Genomic DNA, 24,502 nt, shown 5'->3' on the forward strand with positions numbered 1-24,502 from the left:
AAAACAAAATCTATGTAGTTTGATTTATTATTAAAATTCACTTAGCTGACGTAAGAAACACAACATGCATATCAAATCATGAAGCTTTTGTAATGATTGTGTGCTTTCAGCAACATCAGATCCAAACATTTTTAAAAAACACCTCTGAGTTTCCCGCTGTTATTATAGGTTTTGTGGAAAATCCTGTTTTTCTCAAATTGTATTACCACACACGTGTATCGCAGACAAGTATATACATATTTTTTAAACCTGCAGTAATATGCTCTGTTCAGTTTTCAACAACTGCAGGTATAATCTTATTAGCAAGGTTGTCATTCCTGCTATAGTGACAATATAGGCAAGCCATTTTGAAATAACCTGTTATGAAAATATTGTCTCGAGACCCAAAGCGACATTTAGGGTGACCCTATAAGGAAAAGTTGACTTCAGACCATGAAAACAACATCAGAATCGATTTCGTTGACCCAGAAAACCTCTTATACAGATTTTGAAAATGACTGTGAAATGTTTACCTTTTTAAACGATGTAAGTGACTTTTGAATTTCAGATGGCGCCATATTGGATTTGGCTAATATGGCGCCCTTCTTGGCGCCTATCAAAAAATCGAAATTGTATGGTTAGGGCAACATGTGTACCAAATTTGGTGCTTTTGGAAGAATTTGAACCAAAAAGTTCTTTGTGCCCCCCCCCCCCCCCCCCCCCCACTCCCCACTGGCTGTAAAATGTCAAAAACATAGGCCTATAGCCTATACCAGTGCAACTCTCTACGACCTCACTCGCAGCGGGGCGAACTGATACGCAGCGGAACGAGCAACAGTCTAGTTAAGCGAGTGAAACGGGGAGAAACGAGTTAATGCGAGCTGCTAGCGAGCAACGAACGAGTAACGAACGAGGTACACGCGCGAAGGGTACACGTACGCAACACGTACAAGCGCAATCTTCGTATTGAATCGTACTGTTGCGAGCAAAAGCGAGCTGGAGCGAGGTGAAAAGCAACCTAAGGCAACCGTAGGCAATCATTTTGTAAAAAATAAACGAGCTACAACGTAACAATGTGACTGCTACAGAATATTTTGCCGCGGAGTGCTGCGTTAAGGCTGCGTTCGGCTAACGCAGCTATACGCAGCTAAAACCGCAAAGGTGTGAGCTGGGCTTTAGTATTTTCATCATCATTTCTTTATTGCTTGTAAGTCGAGCAGGAGTGTACTTCTGGTTGGGCAACATAATGTTGTAAAAAAATGTCGTCCCCTATAACGACCAAGTATTGTCTGATTGTCTCGGATTGACGCCCATGTTGCCCCCCGCATCCCAGCAAACACATAACGTTTTCAGAACGTGTCGTAAACGTTGTTTTTTTTTTGGGGGGGGGGGTTGTTGTTTTTTTTTTTTAGGTTCCGTACGACTTCATATGGACGTTTTTAAAACTAATATATAACGTCAAAGTTGGGACTTAGAATTTACCGCAAAGCACAGGTTTTTTTTTTTTTTTTTGTTTTTGAAAACGTTTGAAAAACGGTAATGGACGTTAAAACGTTTTTATGGTCTGCTACGTTGACTTCGTCTTTAATGAACTTTTTAAAAACGTTTTTATTTGGTCCGCTACGTCTACGTAATTGGTTTCTTTATCAGGAATATTCATGCATATTTATGAATATTCAAATAAGAAAATCTAAAATTTTAAAACTAAACACTAAACAAAAAGTAAGTTCCCCCTAAAACAAATCGCCGTCGTTTGTGAATCAGGAACCTTCGAGGAAATCTAAACACAGGGTAAGAAGCTGTACTTCCAAGTTACCTATCATGTGGAATGCAGTGTATATCGTCGTGTCACGCTTCAGTGAGCATGCCTTGAAGGCAAAATGTTCACTTCTTGAAGTTCACAAGCCGTATTTTGTAACTTTGATTCAATGATATTGGAACAAATTTCAATTTCCAGCATAAGAAGGCATGCAACCCACAATTTTTGTGCTTCATGTCATACCATATGACTTGTGGGCAAAATTTCACGGTTGAGTGATCACGAGGTATAAATTGCCAAAATGGCAGTTTTGACATGTTTCCCATGGTGAAGAAGTAACGCACTGGAATTTTTATCCAAATAAGATCAGAATAGAAGAATGCTTCAATACTCAACCAAAGGTAGTTATTGAACATGAATAATATGAAATGCAAAGTTAAATGACATTTCCATTTTGATTTTCTGAGGTCATTCAGTCATGAAAGGGCTGACGTTATATCAAACATCTGCTTCCCCATACATGACCTGTAAGAACATTTTCTTAATAGTGGTGAAGACTGATGCTGAAATGTAGCACTTATTGTACTGACAGCCTGTGTTCATGCTACAGTGAGTAACTGGATAGGCCTACATGAATTGAGGTCACCAAGAACCAAGAACTTACCTCCAAAACCGTTCCTAGTGGCAGTTTCAAATCCTTACAAATTCTTTTGATAGGCACATTTCTTGTGCTCACTGAAGCATAACACAACGGAATATTTATTAACATGAAATTACACAAATTCGCCACAAATAATTTTGAAGTCTACACAACACAGGACCTTAATTTAGTCCACTTATAAGGTAAAGGGGCTCAGCAGCCCAACGTGCTCATTGAAGCGTGACACGTCCTTGAAGGAAATGCCACAGGATCACAGTACATGCACATCGGTCTTAAGCACAATGAAAAAAATGTCACTCAGTTGATTCAAACGCTCAAAATCAAAGCACTATACCTCCTGCATAATTTCAATATGATTTTTTGTTTGTTTTATGATGTGCTCATTCAATCGTAAATTGACCAAAATTGTGTGCAAAAGTCGTTGTTAGCTTTCCAAAACATAAATTCCATCTGTTGGTACAAATGTACCATGGGAAACATGACCAAACTGCCATTTTGGCAATTTTTACCCAGTGATCACTCGACCGTGAAATTTTGCCCACAAGTCATATGGTATGATAGGAAGCACATAAATTGAGCGTTGCATGCCTTCTTATGTTGGAAAATTGAAATTTGTTCCAATATCATTAAATCATATAAAATACGGCTTGTGAACTTCAAAAAGTGACCATTTTGCCTTCACTTAAGCGTGACTCGATATACACTGAATTCCACATGATAGGTAGCTTGGAAGTACAGCTACTTGCCCCTGTCTTTAGATTTCCTCAAAGGTTCCTGATTAAAAAATTACAGCGATTTGTTTTGGGTGCACGTCACGAGACCGACACCCACGAGTCATAGAGCTCACGATTCGTACAGCCCATGAGTTATACAGCTCACGAGTCATACAGCCCATGAGTTTGACAATGTCCTAACAAGGCCCACGAGACCGACACATTAAGCCCCGTGTTGTATCTGTGGGCTGTTTTTACATACTAGTGTCGAACTCATGGGCTTTATTTGCCTAGTATCGAACTCATGGGCTGTATGACTCATGGACCTCTTTTCAATGTCGAACTCATGAGCTGTATGACTCGTGGGTGTCGGTCTTGTGGGATGACTCCTTCGTTTTAGGGCGAACTTACCTTTTGTTTAGTGTTTAGATATAAGACATTTCAATCTAAAGTATTTATGCTGGGTTCAAACTTTCTGTGTTAAAGATTGCGCCTATACGTTACTGTTCAGTTATTCACAATTTCAAATTGCGTTATGAAGAGGTATTTTCGTACGTTAATAGGTCTATGTGATTTAATTTTAGTAACCATGTCTTCATGCATTACAAAATTTTTGCCGGTATATAAAAGAATGTGATACAGATTCATCAACTGGGAATATGATGTAGTAGGTATAGGCCTATGGGTGGCAGGATATTAGGAACAGGTTAGGATAGGATTATGTAGGATAGGGTATATTGTGCCCTATATAGGGTACATTGTGCCCCAGATTGTGCCTGTATCTAATCTCATACCTATACTTTTTTTAATGCCCCATAGGAAAAAAAAAAAACATTATAGACGTTCTTACAAGGTTTTCTGTACGTTTGAGACGGATATGAAAGGTTCTCTAAACATTCTGGAACGGGTCATAAGACTTATTTAGACGTTCCTAAAACGTTTTTGGAACGTTCTAGACGGTTTTCAAAGGTTTTCTGGACGTCCGCAGAACGTCCACAGAACGTTTTGAATATTCTTAAAAGGTTTTCTGATGTCTATAACGTCCAAAAGGTTTTCTGCAGGTCCTTAAAAATTCTGAAAAGTTTTTTATTGGTTTTTTAAACGTTTAAAAAACGTTTTAATAATGTCCCATTTAAAACAGTTTTAATACTGTACGTTGAAAACTTTCCACAAAAAGACGTTGTGAGAACGTTTTGACAAAACGTCCGAATAACGAACTTGGAACATTTCAAGAACGTTCAAAAAACGTCCAATCGTTAGCTGGGATGCATATCCTTTTTATACATCTTTTGGAACAACTTCTCTTATTATTCACTCCAGAGTTATGGGTTGTTTATTTTTATACCTCCGCCACGAAGAGTCGCCAGGCATGTTTTCGGGTTCCGTCCGTCCGTAATCATTTTTGTGTACTGCATAACTTAATTATTCTTTTAAGGTATCCTAATGAAACTTGGCATACGCAAGTCTTTTGTTAGTCACATTAATATCACAGAAACATGCAAGTTCTGCTGAGTCGAGGGGAAGGTGAATTCCAATATCTTTTGTTAAACATTTTAGTACTTTAGCAATGATTGACAGATGAGGTCATCTGAGGAATATTGGTTTCGAAGGATTTTTTTTGTAGGCGTTCCCAAGTAATCTGAAGAAAAATAGAAGAACAAAATCGTTAAAAATACATGGAATGTTTCCAGGTATTCGTAAAAAATTCACCGCAAAAGTGATGTTGAGGGTATCATAAATCAACACAAATCAACATGCATTTGGATTTCAGGGGCCCTTTAAGAGAAGATCAAGGTAATGCCGCATATCAGTGTAATTTAACGTGTTACAAAGTCAACCTCACGCATTACACAGAACCATGATTTATTCATGGAATCTCTTGTTTTAAAAAAATATACTGGGCCGAATGCATAAAACAAGCAATTGCTTCAAGCAGCAGCACAAGCTCGTCTAACAAAAGGTCTAGCTCAAGCAATTGCTTAAATCCATAATCTATGCATAACCTTTTGCTTGTGTTTATACCTTTTGCTTGTCCCGCACGCGTGTTTTTTTTAGACGGCACAGATTGGGGAAACTAAAAATCTATCAGGGACCCTATCCCTAAACCTAACCCTAATCCTAATCCTAACCCTAACCATCAAACCCTAACCCTAACCCTAACCCTAACCCTAACCCCAACCCTAACCCTAACCCTAACCATAACCATAACCAAAAACCCTAACCCAACGTTTTTCCCATAGGTTTAACACGCGCCATGCCCCAATCTGTGCCGTCTTTAGCGTCCCGCACAAGCAATTGCTTACGTTTTCAACAAAAGGGATGTCTCGCCTGTGCGTACACAAGAACAAAGGCGAGTGTGACAGCATGTATTTGAAAGGGCGTGTGTGTGCGGAAACATTTCCTGACATAGCAGAAGAGCTATGGAATGACACTCATAGATGCACACACAGACGCACACACACATCTATACACGCACACACACGTACTGGCTGATTCCCATCACTGCTGATAGTAGCCCGGATCTGCCAGAATCGCACGTGGAGAGAGGTCTCCTTGCTCTCCACCGAAGTCAGACATCCTATATACCTGTTTTTCATCACATTTTGCGTGCTAATCACTGGACATTCCCGTTGTTGAAACGAAGAAGTTTCTTACATTACTTAGGAGTAATTTCTTGCAGATTTATACCACTCCTGCACAAGTGTGGTCTTTCTTTTATGAATATGAAAATACGTCCCAGTTAAGCAAAAGCTCAAACTCATTTTACAGAGCTTGGAAAATCGTAAGCAATTGCTACGAAGAAAAGGCAAAAGGTATGTTTTATGCATACGTTTTTAAATGTTTGGTCTCTAAGCAATTGCTTGCGGGCAGCAAGCAATTGCTTGTGCTTGCTAGCAAAAGCTTCTGCTCGCAAGCAATTGCTTGTTTTTATGCATACGGATTCGAGTTAAAGCCTACCACAAGCAATTGCTAGCGTTTATGCATCCGGCCCACTGATCCGAAGCCGTGGAAACCTGATGTTACGATGAGCTGATATCAGATACGTTACTTAAACTTTGCATCATTTTTATATATGCTGATATATGAAACTAAAGCTTCGGTAATTTTTAATACTTAAGGGAACGATTATTCACACAACAGAAATTGCTCAAGAAAATGAATATTTTTGTAAATAATAGTGTGAGAACGGTAACGGCACATAAAATACGTTTATACCATCAAACATGTCAGATACGTTACCAATCGTGCAGCAAAGTTAACCGCGACGAGCTTTTGTGCGCGGATTTATCCGGTTGACATCGTGCTCTATACATGACTTGCTAAGAAAACATGCAGTTCTAAAAGGAATCAAGTTTATTTAATGAAAAATCAGTTTTAAAGTGGCCGAGATATCCAAAATTAAGTATAAGAAAGAGGTCCTATCAAAATGTGATGGCCGATCTACTTTTATTTGAACATCTTTCTGTTAATTTATAATGGACATCTCAGCCATTTCTAAACCGATTTTCATCAAATAAACTTTTAAGTATTTCGTGAATAAGTGGATTTCGATTATCTTGCAAAAGGTTAAAAACTGATTCCTCATATCTAAACCAGAACTTTAATTATCCCTTATAATTATAGCATTTACAAAAAGTACCGTCAGATATACGTTACAAATCCATTTTATTTTTGCTTTGTTGAGTTTTTTTGTGAATGTGTGTGTTTTGTATCAAAATACATTTTTGTCTGTAAAAATCAACTTAAGACTTTTAAGGGCTGAAGTCTGGTACCCACCTTATGTCGTCAACTTCACAGCAAACGAGGCTGCATGAACGGTCTATACCTTTGTTCATTATAATTTTGCATCTTATGTACATAACATGCGCTCAGTATTATGGTTAAAGTCAAGAGCACTTCCTTGGTTACATGTTTATGCTCTGAAAATGACTATAGGATTTGATGTCTAACGTTTTGCATCAGGTTTTTTTAATCACATGATTGAATGATCTGGGTTTGATTTAAATCGGTAGTTAAATGTATCAATAAACATACCATCGTTTTTCGATTCGTGAGACCTAATTTATTACAGACAGGAACAAAGGAAAATTGAATTCGTGCGTATTATGTGCATATCTTTTCCAACTTCATATTTATCCCGTCTTCAGTGTAATTACAAAATTTCGGAACTACATGTGGATATCAGAAAAAACTAGAAATGTCGTTATGGCGACTGGTATGCCTCCGCCATAATGCATGATTCTCCTAATAGGTATATAGTACATGTGGACAATGTGTGATTACATAGTCACGAAATTGGCAAAATATTAAAATGACACGCTTGTCACAAATGTGTTGAATGTTCACCTTCCTTGACCTAGGTTTAATTGGATGAATGAGAGAGCATGTATTTGGGGATTTTAGGACTTTTACTTGACTTTGACCCCTTTCATAAGTCAATGCATTGAGTAATTTTCAAGGTAAGGGGAAAAAGTGCAATTTCTGTATTGAATAGTAAATTGTTACCATTTTCATCTGGCCTTTGACCCTTGACCTTTTACCTTAAAATTCATAAGAGAATCATTGTCAGGCAGAACATGCATAAATATGTACTAAGTTTCGAGATAACTTGAGCCATTTCCGAGATATGTAGGAAGAAGTAAAGTTGAGCACTTTCACTTGATCTTTGACTTTTGACCTTTGACCTTTTTGGCAAAAAAACACACTTCCCAGAGAATCTCTATTGGGTTAAACATGCATGCACCAAGTTTAAAAAAGAAAATAATATTGCAGGCATAGCATATAAAATATGAGGGATATAAAATTTTGAAGTGTTACCCTTGACCTTTAACCCTGACCTTTGACCCCATGAATCCAAAATTCCCTAGATAACCACTGCCAGTCATTACATGCATATATACTATGTTCCATGAAGATACCTTGAACCATTTCCAAGATATGGAGATAAAGTGAAATTTTAACATTTTTACTTGAGCTTTGAGCTTTGACCTCGTGACCCCAAACTTTCACCAGAGAATCGTAATTGGGTAATACATGTATGCATACACTAAGATTCAAGAAAATATCTTCAGGCATTGCATAGATATGGGGAAAATAGTGAAATTTTGAGCATGTTACCTTGACCTTTTGACCTTTGACCTTGAGCATGTGCACCCAAAAGTTGATAGGCACAACTTCACCCCCTAATACACATACATGCCAAGTATCAAGAGGATACCTCAAAAGTTTTTTTTTTTTTGTTACGCTGTCCACAAAATTCATTACGGACGGACGGAAGGACGGACAGACGAAAGGACGGACAACCCGAAAACATAATGCCTCCAGCACCACTTCGTGGCGGAGCCATAAAAAGTATCATGGATTTGTGTTTGTTTGATTCTCATATTTCACGTATTTGTCACAGTTTTATCAAAGAGCTATCTAATCTTCTACCTATGATGAAATCATTCTTTAGTCACATTGTGATGTTCCTACAGGTTAAAATGAATTTATTGGCATGATTGGTGTTGGGTCTGAAACGTATGCTAACGGAACTGTTGATGCGTCAGATATACGTTACCACACATGCGTTCTTCTTCCGATCCAGAATGTATTTAATCTAGCAGAGATGTTACCTGGCATTTGCTATTTATGAGAAGTGTAATACTTATTCATTATGTTTAATTCAAATGCAGGTACAAAGTTAAATTAGGGTAACATATCTTAAGTCGAAATACATATATTTTCTTGCTTTTTATTTAGCCTTCACTTTATAAATCAGGATAATTTGTATTACAAATTAGATCACGGCTGACTCCAAAATGTTTCCATGATGTTTGTTCATGTTTAAGCTTGTAGTTTAACATAAGCATTGTCGTTTTAAAGCGAGAAATAAGCAGACAATCAACGATTTGGGGATTGATCCTTGGGCCTATTTCATTTCTTTTGTATATAAATGATTTACCCAATGTTTCTAATATTTTACAATGTATTCTATTTGCAGATGATACAAGTATATTTTTGTCTCATGATAATATTGATTCTCTCCAGGAGATGTTTAATAAGGAATTACATTATATTACAAATTGGCTGCGAGTTAACAAATTATCAATCAATATATCAAACACTAATTTTATATTTTCAAAGAAAAAATTTAACATTGACACTGTATGCATTAACATGTGTGGTTCTCAAATTATGCAGACGTCTTCACTGAAATTCCTTGGAGTTCATATAGATAATAAATTGAATTGGTCGAATCATATTAATTTTGTTTGTAATAAATTATCAAAAATATTGGTGTAATGTATAAACTAAGTTTTCTCCCAAAGTCTGTTTTAAAATCAATTTATAATGCTATAATTTTACCTCATTTGTATTATGGAATAACTGTTTCGGGTAATGCTCACGAATGTTACATTGAAAGACTTTTAGTGCTTCAAAAACGTGCAATACGAATCATTTCCCATGCCACTTTTCTTGCCCATACCCAACCACTTTTTTTTTATCCGTAAAGATATTGCAGTCGAATGATATGTACAAATATCAAGCTGAAATTTTTATGTATTTGTGTAAAAATCGTTTGTTACCTATGACTCTCTTACATTTTTTCACTTTTAATCAAATTCATAACTATAGCACGCGATCCGCGAATAATTTTCACATACCTCTATCTCGTACTTCTTTTTATAAATTTACATTGGTCCTACCCTGTGGAATTCTCTCCCCTGTGCAATTCGTAATGGTTACTCTTTGAATACGTTTAAATCTGGTTACAAAAAAGCTCTCCTCCATAATTACAGCCAAATTCACTGAGGTCAAGAGTATAATCTTTTATTTCCTTGTGTTTCGAGACATCCTGCATTTTGTTGTTGTCATTGTGTGTTTTGTTTTGTCTTGTCTGGTCCTGTTCTTACGTTTTACTTTCATTTGAACACATCATAGATAATTGAAACTAAATGAATGATTTCAGGTCAGCTAAAAATAAGGGACATCTCCTTTCTGGCTGCTACTTACCATAGCATAACTGTTAACCTACACTCTTATTTCTGCCAAGTCAACATTTTCAACTCTGAATCAGAGTCAAAAAATTTTCACTCCGATCCATGTAAATTTAACACCAACCGTGTACTTCTGACTCAAATCCGAGTTATCATTTTGGTTATCGGACTTTTTACACCTGCGCAGAGTCACATCAGAAATACCCAGCGCGGTGTACATGACATACGCGCGCTACAATTGGACAAAACATGTCATGTGTCCTATGTGACGTAGTACCCCCGCGAAAAAAGAAAAGAAAAAGAAGCGTCATTTCTCGACGGGGGGATCCGCCGCGGCTGCAGGATGTCTTGCAACTTTTTGTCTTCAAGATGGACAATTTTGTGTGCACTTTCCTAGAGGAATGCGGAATGGAGGAATATATAGGCCGGTTTTCATCGGTGAGTACCCACCTCATTCACAACACTCATATAAATAATTTCCTGAAACATGGTCTAAACAGTCAGTTTTATTTAGGGCAAAATGAACTTTTGACACGGACACATTGACTGGTAATGGCGTAGCCGTAGGCGGCCGTACGGTAGCTCGTACCTTTTGTACGTAGCCTGGGCTATATGCTATACGTTAGAACCAATAATGTGAACCTACCTATTGTAATAACATGTAATAAATAAGTTTCAATCCACCCCCTTCGCGTAGTTTCATCGTACCATACGGGTAGGTTCCATGCATGTACAGTGGAGGTGTAGCTAGGTAGGTTCACATCTATTGCAGATTGGTTCTAACGTATAGCATATAGCCCAGGGCTACGTACAAAAGGTACGAGTTGCCGTACAGCCGCCTATGGCTACGCCATTACCGGTCAATGTGTCCGTGTCGAAAGTTCATTTTGCCCCAAATAAAACTGACTGTCAGGTAATTATTTATATGAGTGTTTTGAGTGTTTTGAGTGTTGTGAATGAGGTGGGTACTCACTGATGAAAACTCCTATGTATTCCTCCATTCCGCATTCCTCTAGAAAAGTGCACACCAAATTCGAGTCATTACTACACCAAAATGGGTTACTTACAATGCGGGTAACGACACCGTATCAGAGTGAAATTGTGATCTTTTGATTCGGAAATCTGTGTCATTTTGCACCTGACCCCATTTCCTTGTCAAATTTGACACTTTCCGAGTTAATTTGACGCCACAGAAATGACTCGGAAAGTGACTCAGAATCCGAGTGAAATCATTTGACTCGGAAGTCCGAGTAGCTTTCACTTGAAAGGAGTTGACTCCCAGCTGGCGCCATTTCCGAGTCATATTTCACACTTTCTGAGTTATTTTTGACGCCGCAGAAATAAAGAGTGTATGTACGTGTATAATTGTCAATCTATATTTGTATTTTTTTCCCTTTTCACTGTCTTACTGGTATGTTTGTAATAAGATCTGAATATTGATGCATGTATCTGTTTTTAACATGTTCCTTGCTTTGGTGAAATAAAGAAACTTGAAACCTCTCAAGGTCACTATCAAGGTCAAATAAGGGTCAAGAAAAATTTCTAATATGTTACCTCTGGTAACGGAGCTGATATGTGGTATCAACATGTAAAAAAAGACTGCGTTTGGAAATTTTTCTAGAAAAAAAAATGAGCTTTCTAAAATCACCCATTGATTGTTTTGTATTCCTAAGGGATCAAAGTTTATGAATTGATCAAACATGAATGAAATCTTTGATGATGAATTTCATCATTTGCACTACTGCAATTGCACATCTATACACACACACGTACTGGATGACTCCCATCACTGCTTACTGCAGCCCGAATCTGCCAGGTCGCACGCCTGGAAAGAGGTCTCCTTGCTCGCTCTCCACCGAAGTCAGACATCCTACCTGTTTTTCATCACATTTTGCGTGCTAACCACTGGACATTCCCGTTGTTGAAACGAAAAAGTTTCTTACACTACTTAGGAGTAATTTCTTATAGATTTATACCACTCCTGCACAAGTTTGGTCTTTCTTTGGCTCAGGTGAGCTGACATATGTCATTCAATCTACATAGGAGAAGATAATTCCCTTTCAATCCACTGTTCAGGTAATCGACACCTGCTATGGTATCCTCACAAGTGGACCTCCAACAAGTCCTTTCCCAAGGTAGTCTTGATGATGGAGAGACAAGAATCATCTGCAAGTGTGATTATGCTTTTGTGGTATCAATAAATAAAGCACTTTGTGTTTCAGTGTAGATTAAGATGGAATATCAAGTTCATTTAAAATGCTTGAAATAAAGGGAGATGTGTTTAACATCATGGACACATACATGTATACGAAATGGATAAGCAAGACATATGACACACAGTAATATTATGTATTAAAACAAAACAAAGCAGTGGCATAAAAATCAGAAATGCATAATATCCACATTTTATTAGGCAAGCAGAGAGAACAAAAACAAACACACAATCATGAAGTTGCAAAATGCATACAATAACTAATTATAAAATTGAAGGTTGAAGTTTGCAATCTTTATTAATATACACATTTTTATACTACTCATTCCCCTGCAGGCATCATGAGAGATCTTTCAATCTATTTCTACAAACAAATGCAAGCTTTAAAGCTATCTGCTTACACCAGCACAGAACACCGAATGTGGCAGGAGTAAGATATCAACACGGCTTCATTGACTACCTTGAGTAAGATACTGCCTCCTGTTGGTGCTTCCAAAATTTGACAATGGAAGCAAGTCTTGTTTGTAATACAAAATACATATATACAGTCTACATAGAGGTGACTATACACTACTTCTGCACCTTCGAGCACTCTTCCAATAACAATTGACTGACTTTCCATCATTCTACAAGACTTGTGGAGCTTCATCAACAATCTGCATTATAAGGCAGACAATATCAAGTATGAGGTTAATGACAATCTAGTGATTAATACCATGATCATCATTTTGCACAAAGAAAAAGAACAATGAGAAATGCTAAAGTAATATTTACCACTTCGAAACAAAATTTACTACTGCTGCCAAAAAATGACCGTATTCAAATTTATGAAAAAAATTTGATATCATCTTACTTAAGTACTACATAAGAACATTCAGTGCATGAATTATTTTACATAAAAAAGTGTGTGTGTGTGAGAGAGTGAGTGAGCAATGAAAGGCCACACTCAATGCCATGAGTAGGGGCAAAATAAGTTATCCATTCATTTGTTTTGATTTGAACATATGTCTTCCTCTCCTTTCACCCAGTTTGCCTGGGTAAATATGTTGACAGATTTTCAGATGTACCTACAGTTGATATGACATTGTCTGTCCATATCAGATGACCAGTCTATGGGCCTGTAATCCAATAGGCCTAAAATCCTTTGTCGGTCCTATCCAACTTTAAATCAATTACCCGGTACTTGAAGTGCTGCAAAGGTGTAACTGTCGGTTATTCAGGTGATACTGTAATCTCATAGTGCTATGTACTTTTAATTTAAATTTACATGCAATTGCCTTCTCTATCATTCTTTTCCCAAATTTCCATTGTTTCCTTCAGTTTGTTGTATTTTTACTTTGTCATAGCAACCAGAAAAAAAGGAAAAACCCCCTCAGAAAAAGAAGCACAAATTGAAAAACTAGAAATGTCGCTACGGCGACTGGTATGCCTCCCCCATAATGCATGATTCTCCTTAATAGGTACAGATAGTACATGTGGACAATGTGTGATTACATTTTCACAAAATTGGCAAAATATTAAAACGACAAGTTTGTCTCAAATCTGGTAAATGTTCACCTTCCTTGACCTAGGTTTAATTGGATTTATAGGAGAGCATGTATTTGGAAGTTAAGGACTTTAACTTGACTTTGACCCATTCATATGTTTATGCATTGAGTTATTTTCAAGGTACGCAGAAAAGTGCAATTTCTGTATTGAATAGTAAATTGTTACCATTTTCATCTGGCCTTTGACCCTAAAATTCATAAAATAATCACTGTCAGGCAGAACATGCATAAATATGTAGTACGTTTCAAGATAACTTGAGCCACTTCCGAGATATGGAGGAAAAGCTTAGTTCAGCACTTTCACTTGATCTTTGACCTTTTGACCTTTGAGGCAAAAACAAAAGAAAAAAAAACTTTCAAAGAATCTCTATTAGGTTATGCATGCATACACCAAGTGTAAAAAATATAATAATCCTGCCAGCATTGCATAAATATGACGGAAATAGTAAAATTTTGAAGTGTTTCCCTTGACCTTTGACCCCTGACCTTTGACCGCATGAACCCTTAATTTTCTAGATAATCACTGCCAGTCAGTACACTATGTTCCATGAAGATACCTTGAACAATTTCCAAGGTACAGAGAAAAAAGGTGAAGTTGTAATATTTTTACTTGACCTTTTGATCTTTAACCTTTGACCTCATGACCCAAACTTTCACCAGAGAATCTTAATTGGGTAATACATGTATACACTAAGTTACAAGAAAATATCTTCAGGCACTGCATAGATATGGTGGAAATAGTGAAATTTTATGTATTTGACCTCGACCTTTTGACCTTTGACCTTGAGCATGTGCACCCAAAAGTTGATAGGCACAACTTCACCCCCTAATACACATACATGCCAAGTTTCATTAGGATACCGCAAAAGGTTTTGATAGTTACCCTGTCCACAAAATTCATTACGGACGGACGGAAGGACGGACGGACGGACGGACAACCCGAAAACATAATGCCTCCGGCACCACTTCGTGGCGGAGGCATAAAAATGGAGTTGAAATGAAAGATGAATAAAGTTATGGTAACTATAGCTCCATCGTTTTTCTTCCAACCAATATTCATATTGTTTTTTCTCTACCGGCAATGGACTTGTATAAAACGCCAGGTAGGTAAGTCACATACTGCACTCAAAGTAGAGTAGGTCACAAATATGTTCGAACACACCCACATATAATGTCTTCATTTGTCTAAGTATATGAATGATAGATGTACCCATTGGCAGGAAAGATAGTTCCAAACTGACAGGAAAAAATATCACATGATAGATGCTTTCACAAAAAAAAAAAAAATCAAAGTATTTGTAATCTACATAACACATTTTTCTAGCTCTTCATAACTATATTTCACACTTTAGTCACCTTAGATAAAATTTGCATAGAGCTTTGTACTGGTAAAATGTACTTTCATGCACCATATGCTTAAACAATTTAATATTTCCTTTCTAATTGCAATTTTGACAAATGGATTCAAATTTTATAAATTAGTAATATACAAGATGATAAATGTAATAGTACGAAGATGAAGACTGGTGTAGGCACGAAAATACATTAAGAAATACATCTGAACAGTTTGATTTAAAGTACTTTTAAGGGTAAACGTAATTCCAGTTTTCATCTGCTAAGAACCTTCCCAGTTTGTTTCAAAACCTGAGACATAATTCTGACGACAAATGACATTATCTGTTACACAATACAGTATAGGGTATTCAATACATTGAGAGGGATGCATTGTACCCTCAACTTCAATTTTCTAAGGTAGCCAGCCATCATTGCAGCATCAACTTCCATATATACCGAGTATGCCACAAATCTATTAACTCTGACCTTGACAGGAATGTCATGCGCATGCATACATGTCTCCTTTCATTACTGTACTCCATGATTATGAATTTAACCACTTGTGAAAATGTTGGGAAGACCTGATTAAAAAAAATAGACTTGCTATTAATTTAGTGTATAAAGCACATACAGCTTTCGATTCTTTGCATCTCGCGCACACAGTGCCTACCCAAATTACATGTACAGTTAAACTCGCCTAAGTCGACATCGCATATGTCGAATAATCGCGCAAGTCGATGATTTTAATAAAGTCCCGATTTTTCCCCATTGACTTACGTGTATTAATTCACTCACAAGTCAAATTTTCTAAGTCGAATACTCGCCTAAGTCGATGAAATTCCAAGAACACTTTCACGAAAAAACCATTAAATTCACTGTGCCTAAGTCGAATAAGATTTTATTGTGCAATAAATCACTGTCAAAATCACGAGACGCCAGTTTTTGTTTACATAAGAACTAGCCCGACCAGACAGGTGACAAAAAAATGATCTGAAGTATCAAAATTCAAAGCGATCGCATGCAATTGTTGAACTCTCTTTGTGTTTGGAGGTCCGCTGGTACAGCCCTGTCGCGCCAGCGCTACGTACGTACAGCGACTGGGCTGTGTATAGTCTGTGTAAGTTTGCAGTCTGCGCTGTGCAGTGGATGGATGAAGCTGCTGAGTTTTCAAAGCGGAAAGTAGGGGAAAAGTTTCTACGGGCACGGGTAAATCAAATTTACACCTCTACACGCATTTCAAGCCACGGTATGGTAAACTAATCAATCACTGCTCAAGATCGTTCATATTCACTTCCCCAAGGTTTAACAAGGGTGTAAAGTAATCGGACCTGTGCCAATACTAATGCACTGTCCATGCAAAGTTAGCCGCGGCCCTGCCAGGCAACCCATGCTGCGGCACACCTCTCCAGCTCTCGGCTCCAGAGTAGACAACATACATGTACATTTATTCATAATGTACGTGTGGTGTAACTGTTGTTAAGTCGATTTTTTTCGACTTACGCACGAGTCGAAAATCGCCTAAGTCGATGTGTTTTGCTCAGTCCCGAGAAGATCGACTTATGCGAGTTTAACTGTACTGTATATGTCCATATTTTAATATTCATTACATGTACGATCTCTCAACTGACATTTGTTTAGGTAAGCATGTTCTGCCCATGGGTGAACACCAAAATTGGTGTGACATTCTATAGTCAAGTCTATTCCAATAATGACAGCTATTTGAAAGACCAATACATATATATATATATATATATATATATATACACGTTGTATATACACCGTACTCTCCGCGTAATCGGGTATCGCTTAAACGGATACTCCATTTAATTGGGTAGTAACGTCAAAATTAGTTCCAATGCACATTAAAATTACCTGATAATCGGGTTGCCTCTCTGCATAAATGGGAAAATAATGTTCTTCTAATCTAATTTCTATCCACATTTTATTGCAGATATAAAACTTTGAAAATCACGAATGTCAAATTTTCCATGGCTAATCGTATTCTCTGCCTAATTTGCAAAGAAGACCGATCATTTGGGGAGTGATTCAACATGAAAACACATGTACCAGTATAGATCGACTTGCCACACGTAAACGAACATTACACATGTAGCTGGTACTCACAATTGCATAGATAGACAGGAGTTGAACACACTTGCGCTTCTCCCTTGCTCCGCAACAACATTCACAATACGAGAAGTTTGCAACAAAAATCAGGCCATGCACCAGCTCCATAATTTTGCTTTTCCCCAGTCACTTCTTGAAAAGTAATCCGACGTTCTAAGTGACTAGTGCACGCAAAGAGACGTGTTCATCAGAAAACGCCTGCGTGTTAGCGAGGAGTCTATAGTCAAACAACAGTTTTCTGAAGACATATTTGTCCATAAACAGAGTGTAAATTATTGCTCGTGACTGAGCAAGTGTAAGGTATGTATAATGTGCCGTGCAAAAGCACACAGTGTAGGTGTTTGGTGCAGTGTACAATGCATGTACATACACATTGTGAGTGTCAATTGTGAATGAGACATGTTCTTCTGTTAATCGGGTACTACACTTAATCGGGTAAGAAACGCTCTGCCCGAGCCTACCCGATTATGTGACAATGAACAATACAACATGACTAAAATGACAATGTACAGTACTGTATTTCCATGTGTAAGTACAGTAAATCAATTTTATTTAATGAATTTAGATTGAAATTTACATTTTCTCTGATAAATACATATTGAAATTACTTTCCAATGATTCTGACAACAATATGAGTGCTTTTTGACAACATAAATTCTTTGATATAAAACCAAAAACAAAAACAAAAAAATAAGGATTTGGTTTTCTCAAAATGGCCAGAATTGCTAATCACCAACATAATAAAGACTCACTGTCTAATCTTTATTTGTTGAAATCCACTTTTGTACTAAGTCCCTAATTTGAAGTCTTGCATTAGTCAGTTGAATTGGGTCATCCGGGGAAGAAGGGTACATGTTGGCACAGTGGGCCGTTCCTGCCACACAAGAAGTAAAGAGAGAAAAATATTTTAGGTCTTTTTACAGTAGAAAAATACATCACACAAGAACATGACAAACTACAAATGTTGCTACTGCAACTGGTATGACTCTTCCATATCACATGGTTCTCCCAATAGGTCTAGAGTATGTCTTGACAAAGAGAGACTACAGTTTCACATACTGTGTAACTGGCAAAAAAAAAAAATTGAAATGACATGTTTGTCACAAATGTGTTGAGTGTTAAATGTGTTGAGTGTTTACCTTCCTTGAATTGTTTACAAGCAAGTATTTGGGAATTTGAGAATTTTTACTTGCCCTTTGACCCAACATTCTTCAAAATAATCACTTACTGGTAAAATCCATTTTCATGACAATACTTTGAGCATAGATTTTAGAACTATTGGGAAAGACTGTGACATTCTATCATTTTCACTTGACCTCTGACCCCTTAGCTAATATCTTTTCCTACAGAATCATTGTTTCTAGGGTTAAAAGTAAATTTTTTGCATTTTCACTTGACCTCTGACCTTTGACCCAATGGCCAAAAACTTTCCCTAGAGAATCTTTATCTGGTAATAAAGGTATACACTAAGAAATACCTTCAGGGATTGCATAGAAAAGGGGGAAATAGTGACATTTTAAGAATTTGAACTTGACCTTTGATCTTTGACCTTGAGCATGTGCACCAAAAAGTTGATAGAAACAACTTCGTCCTCTCATACATACATATGCCAAGTTTCATTAGGATATCTCAAACAGTTTTGAAGTTACCTAGTCCAGAAAATTGATTACGGACAGACAGGCCGACAACCTAAACTTTGTCTCCAATCTCCGACAACAGCATCTGTGTCAACCACTCCAGCCACAACTAAGCTCAATTGTCGTTATTATGGTGGTCAAAGCTCCTCCTCAATTCTCCACTCAGAATCCCCCTAATTACTGCTCATTCCACACCATTATTATATACACACAACTCAATTGCAACACACTCAAGTTGTCCTGAATGATAGCGCGGGCACGGCCAACGATGTCATAGTGGGTAACCTCCTATGGCATTTTGTTTTCTCTGAAAGCCCTTTGCGGTGATGCTCTATAAATCTCTATATATTCCCAGTTTGCCCTTTTCTCATTTAAAACAAAGTAATTTATATCATAGTGAGTTTATTCAGATGGCCACAATGCAAGAGATGACCACAAAATCCACACTAAAATTACCTTGCTGCCTGCCTAAGCATGGTGGATCCCATAGAAAATCTATGGCTATGTTAAAATCTTGATGAGAACTGAAACAACTTATAATTCGTGGTAGAAGTCTCACCATTAATGTAGATGGCAGTGTACATTTCTGTGGAACCAGTTATGCCGAGTGCATGCCAAGGGTCAATGGAGCCATTAGGGAACACAATCTTTGTGGCCTGAATCTCCCTTCCACCATAGTTGGTATTAGTAGAATTGACACCTGCCTGGTTTTCCTCTTTACCAAATTTCACCCCATACACGTCTTCACAGAGTTTGATGGAGAAACTGCGGAGAAAATGGACAGACATTATTAAGATTGCATACAACATTTGGTTGAGAAGCAGTACTAACAGTTTCTTTGACTATAGCCTAATAGAAATTTCTTAAATAAATCATGCTCTGCACTTTACCATGTGACACATAAACTAACTTTAGAATCCATTCCTACCTGTAGCCTACTGAAGCCATATCTTTAACTCTTTACTCTTATAATAGTATATACATGCACTATAACTTGGCTGAACTGCTTCTGGATCCAGAGATTTTGTAATCACGCAGTTCGGGCCATTCAGGTTGTGCCTTTGGGTTGTATGGAGAGCAACTCTGCATTATGAACGACTTTGCATCCCCAGGAGCTGGGAATAATACCTGTCAAGTTAAGTTAGAATCCAACCATGAATTTAAATTGAATGAAAAATGAGTACATTTCTTGAAGATGCACAATGTATGACATGTAATGGACAAAAGAAGGAGAACAGATAATGGAGAAAGATCAACATATTTCACTGGCCTCAAGTCAACTGTAAAGCTGGAATTAGAAACTTTTATTGTGAGTATTCTTTCTGTAACCATTTGTTTACCTGAGTGGGAAGTGACTACCAAATGGCTGATTGGCACTGTCAGATGTCTGGTAGAATCCAAACTCAGTACATGTCTGATATGTCCATTGCCTCACTGTTAACAGGAAACATGGGCTTGTGATTTCACATCTGAAACTTCTTTATTAAGTTCTTCAATGTATTGATTTCACAACTCAAATTATATTTTCATCAGCACTCAAATCTCTTCATAATATTTTGGTCTCTGAGTTGTAGAGAAATGTTCACAGGCAAATCTCTTCAGAAAAATGCAATGAATGAAATCACCAAAATAATATGGGTGCCAAAGCAGTTTTGGGCCGAACCTTGTTTTATCACCACTTGTTGTAAGATTTGGACTCAGCACCTTAGAAATTGGATAAACCCTATTCTAAGATGCTGAATCCAAATATAGATGATGCAACTCTTGCATCCTTGAGGGTTTTGATAAAGTCAAGATGGTCATCAATATGTCAAAATCTGAAATTCCTATAAATTTCCAGATAAATTGTGAAAAATAGGGAAAAAATGGTTTTAACCTATTGCAAGGGTGCTGATATTGAGTTATTCAAGATAGCCTCCTGCTGTAAAATTGAAATACCCCTATAGTTCCTCAGAAATGGTGAAAAAATTGAAAAATATGATGGTTTACCCTATTTAAACGAAAAGTGAATCTGAATCTGGATGATGCAAATTTTACACTCCTGAGGATTTTGAGATATTAAAAATGGCCATCAGAATTCAAAATAGCAGTATTTCCTTTAAAAAGTACTTCCTTGAAAGAAAATTAATTGTTCTATCCTCTTTTGAGGGTGCCAAATCCGACTCTGATTTTTGGTTGCCATTTTGTGGTCATCTTTTAAGCATAAAATGGTGTCAAAGTGAATGTTCCCATGAAATGTTCCTCATGAAAATTCATTATCTTTGTCTTTCACAACTGACTTTTGATGTTATTATTTGCTCATGTGAAGAGAGAAATACTTGCACTTTCTTGAAAAGCAAACATGCTGATGAGTTTCAGTTTGCCACTTACATCCATTAGCAGCCTCACTGTTCCAAGATGTGTTCTTCATCTGAGATACCATCTTGCTGTAAGAGACATCTATGCATTCTCCCTTATTGACCAGCTCATTCACTGCTGCATAGCGCTCAAGCTCTGAACCAACAGATGAGTTGGTCATGATGTTACACAGTGTGTCAATGGTGATATTTGGGGCTGGACCCTGCAGTAGAAGTATGAAAAATCATGGTACTTGCTTACACATCACAAATAAGCCTCAAAATAAAATAGGCTCCTCATAGTGCACCAAAACAATATATATATATAAAGATGCAGTTATGACATTTATTTCAAGACCACACAATAAAATTTTTAGCAATGTTAAAGTAGGTTTATCTTTGATTGAGTGCAGTATGCCCTCTGCAGGAAAAGGGTAAATAAAATTAAGAAGAATTCCTGAGCTCATACCCCAAAACAGTATGAAATCTCTCAAATTTTGACGCACAGATGGTGTAATCATGTCTTTATTGGTAAAGAAATGAACAGATATGTAAACATATTCAGGAAATAAATTTCAGATTGGATTGTGCACAAATGGAAGAAGCTGGTGGACTGATTCCTACTTAACATCAAAAAGGTCTGATTGGCACACACTTTGAGCATACCTGCTGTATTCCATACTAAGAGTAAAACAAGAGATCTAGGGGTCTGGCACTCACCTGATTATTGCAAGTTCACCTTCCTTAAATTCTTACAGACTATCAACCATGTGATTTTAGCTTATTCAGGTGGCTTTGGGGGCCACATATGGGAGATACATTTGACCTGAAGTGCAGTGATAATTGACCTTGATCTTTGACCTACCATAACTATCATATTCATGGAAATAATGGTCATTTTTATTTCCTCTACCCTGTCCACTAAGTGATATCATCACTGTATATTACCAGCTTAAATGATGACTGGAAATGACTTTTGAGGTGAAAGAGCAGTGACCACCAAACTTTAACTTGACTGCTATCATTTCATAATTGTCTATTCATTTCTGCCCTTCCATCCAATTCATATAATATTATCACTGGCTATTACAAGATGAAGCTGCAGCTAAAAATGCCATATTTGGCCAAAGTTCAGTGACCTTTGACCTTCACACATTATGCCCATATCTACAGCCCTTTTTTCACTTGGTCTTCTTTGCCCCATATTATCCTTAACCCCGGACTATCCTTAGCCCCTTTTCTCACTTGCATATTTAGAACTGTACTATTGAGGCAGCCAGGGTTAAGAAAATTGCGCCTGTTCTCACTAGCTATCATTAATCTTGGACTATCAAGGCTTCGAGAGACTCAGTTGAGCAAACGAATACGGAAGCTTATAAGTGCCAACCAGATGACGAGATAAGAAGACGAGAAGACAATTTAAATACCGAGAAGTCGAGTTGTTGGAACTCGGCACGTCGACTTGTTTGGGTCAAGAAGACAAGAAGCCGAGTTGTTGAATCGATTTATTTGGGAGGAGAAGACAAGATGATGAGCTGTCGAAACTCGGCAAGTCGAGTTGCTTTGGACAAAAATACAAGAAGACGAGTTGTTGGAACTCGGCAAGTCGACTTGTTTGGGTCAAGAAGACAAGCATCCGAGTTGTCGGAACTCCGCAAGTCGACTTGTTTGGGACAAAAAGACAAAATGACGAGTTGTTGGAACTCGGAAAGTCGACTTGTTTGGGACAAGAAGTCAAGATGACCAGTTGTTAAAACTCGGCAATTTAAGTTGTTTAGAACAAGAAGACAAGAAGAAGAGTTATAAGAACTCAGAAAGTCGACTAGTTTATGACAAGAAGACAAGATTACCTTTTGCTGAAACTCACAAAGTTGACTTGTTTGAGACAAGAAGTTTAGATGATGAGTTGGTGGAAGGCGGCAAGTCGACTTGTTAAGGACAAGAAGTCAAGATTACAAGTTGTTGGGACAAGAAATCAAGAGGACAAGAAGCCGAGTTATTGAAACTCGGCAAGTCGACCTGTTTGGGTCAAGAAGACAAGATGACGAGCTGTTAGAATGTAGCAAGTAGACTTGTATGGGACAAGATTCAAGATGACAAGTTGTTTGGGACAAGAGGCCGAGTTGAAAATCGGCAAGTCGACTTGTTTGGTACATAAAGACAAGATAACGAGTTGTTGAAACTCAGAAATTGACTTTTGGGTGATAAGAAGACAAGATGATGAGCTGTTGGAACTCTCCAAGTCGACATGTTTAGGACAAGAAATCAAGGGACAAGGGGACAAGAAGCCGTGTTGTTGAAACTCGGCAAGTCACAGATTTCTTTACGACATTTGCAACCTCATTGCGCCGTGGATTTGCATACTGAGTTTCTCTTCCACACGACAGCAATGTCTGGGAAAATTGATATCCTTCCTGATTTTTAAGCTATTTGCCATTTTCCACAAATTGTTATCATGGAAAAGAATAATGCTGGAATACGTATTTGACAGACGGAAGGCAGCAACTTGCTCTTTAAAGCATCTGAAACTATCTGAAATTATATTAAACTATGAATAAATTGCGACAGTGAAATAATACGTACCTATATGCCTTTCTCTTCAAGCTTCTTCATTTGAGATTTTAAAATTTTGGGAAAAAAACTGAAAATAAATTATACAACTAATTGGGATTAAAACCAAATCAAAGACCGGCACTATTCAGCCATTCACTTTGGAAATTTGAAATAGAATCATTAAGTACGGGTTTGTGAGTTATTCAACCTACAAACAACAATTGACAAAAAGTAATATCATAAGCATTTCTCAACACAATGTGATATTAACACATAGCATTGATTTACCAAGGGAGAACTTGGGAGAGGGCATATTTATCTACGGCCACTAGCACTAACTTTTTTGACAAGCTGCAAGAACTAGAAAAAAAAAAGATAACAGAGTCAAGCTTATAGATCGATTTACAGAGGTGGAGGGGAGAAGGCAGCTCAGTTCATAAACCTGTCACTTATGTGTATTATGGTCTTTCCCTTACTTCTACAGCAATACCATATTTCGCAAACATAACTCCCAGAGCACCCCTCCCCATCAAGCAGGGGCATAGATAGCGGGGGGGGGGGGGGGGGGGGGGGGGGAGGGAGGGTGGTATGTACAATCATCCCCGAAGGTTTCAGAAATAGTAAAATATATGTGTTCATGATAAATCACCTGATTTTTCCTCA

General features: G+C 37.5%; 1 protein-coding gene across 1 annotated transcript in view; it reads right to left on the reverse strand.

Annotated features, from left to right (window-relative positions):
• Positions 1 to 16,972: 16,972 nt before the first annotated feature.
• Positions 16,973 to 24,502, reverse strand: part of LOC139708182 (putative serine protease K12H4.7) — a 34,855-nt gene continuing 27,325 nt past the window's right edge. Inside the window, exons 7-10 of the mRNA XM_071620157.1 lie at positions 21,321 to 21,510; positions 20,291 to 20,384; positions 19,510 to 19,715; positions 16,973 to 18,187 (exon numbers count right to left, since the gene is read on the reverse strand). Coding sequence (XP_071476258.1) covers positions 18,069 to 18,187; positions 19,510 to 19,715; positions 20,291 to 20,384; positions 21,321 to 21,510 — 609 coding nt within the window. The 3' untranslated portion in view covers positions 16,973 to 18,068. The remainder of the gene's footprint in view (positions 18,188 to 19,509; positions 19,716 to 20,290; positions 20,385 to 21,320; positions 21,511 to 24,502) is intronic.

Source organism: Diadema antillarum, unplaced genomic scaffold, assembly GCF_040938485.1.
Source record: "Diadema antillarum isolate AM-2024a unplaced genomic scaffold, OU_Dant_1.0 seq00001317_RagTag, whole genome shotgun sequence".
In the NCBI taxonomy this organism is placed as follows: Eukaryota; Metazoa; Echinodermata; class Echinoidea; order Diadematoida; family Diadematidae; genus Diadema; species Diadema antillarum.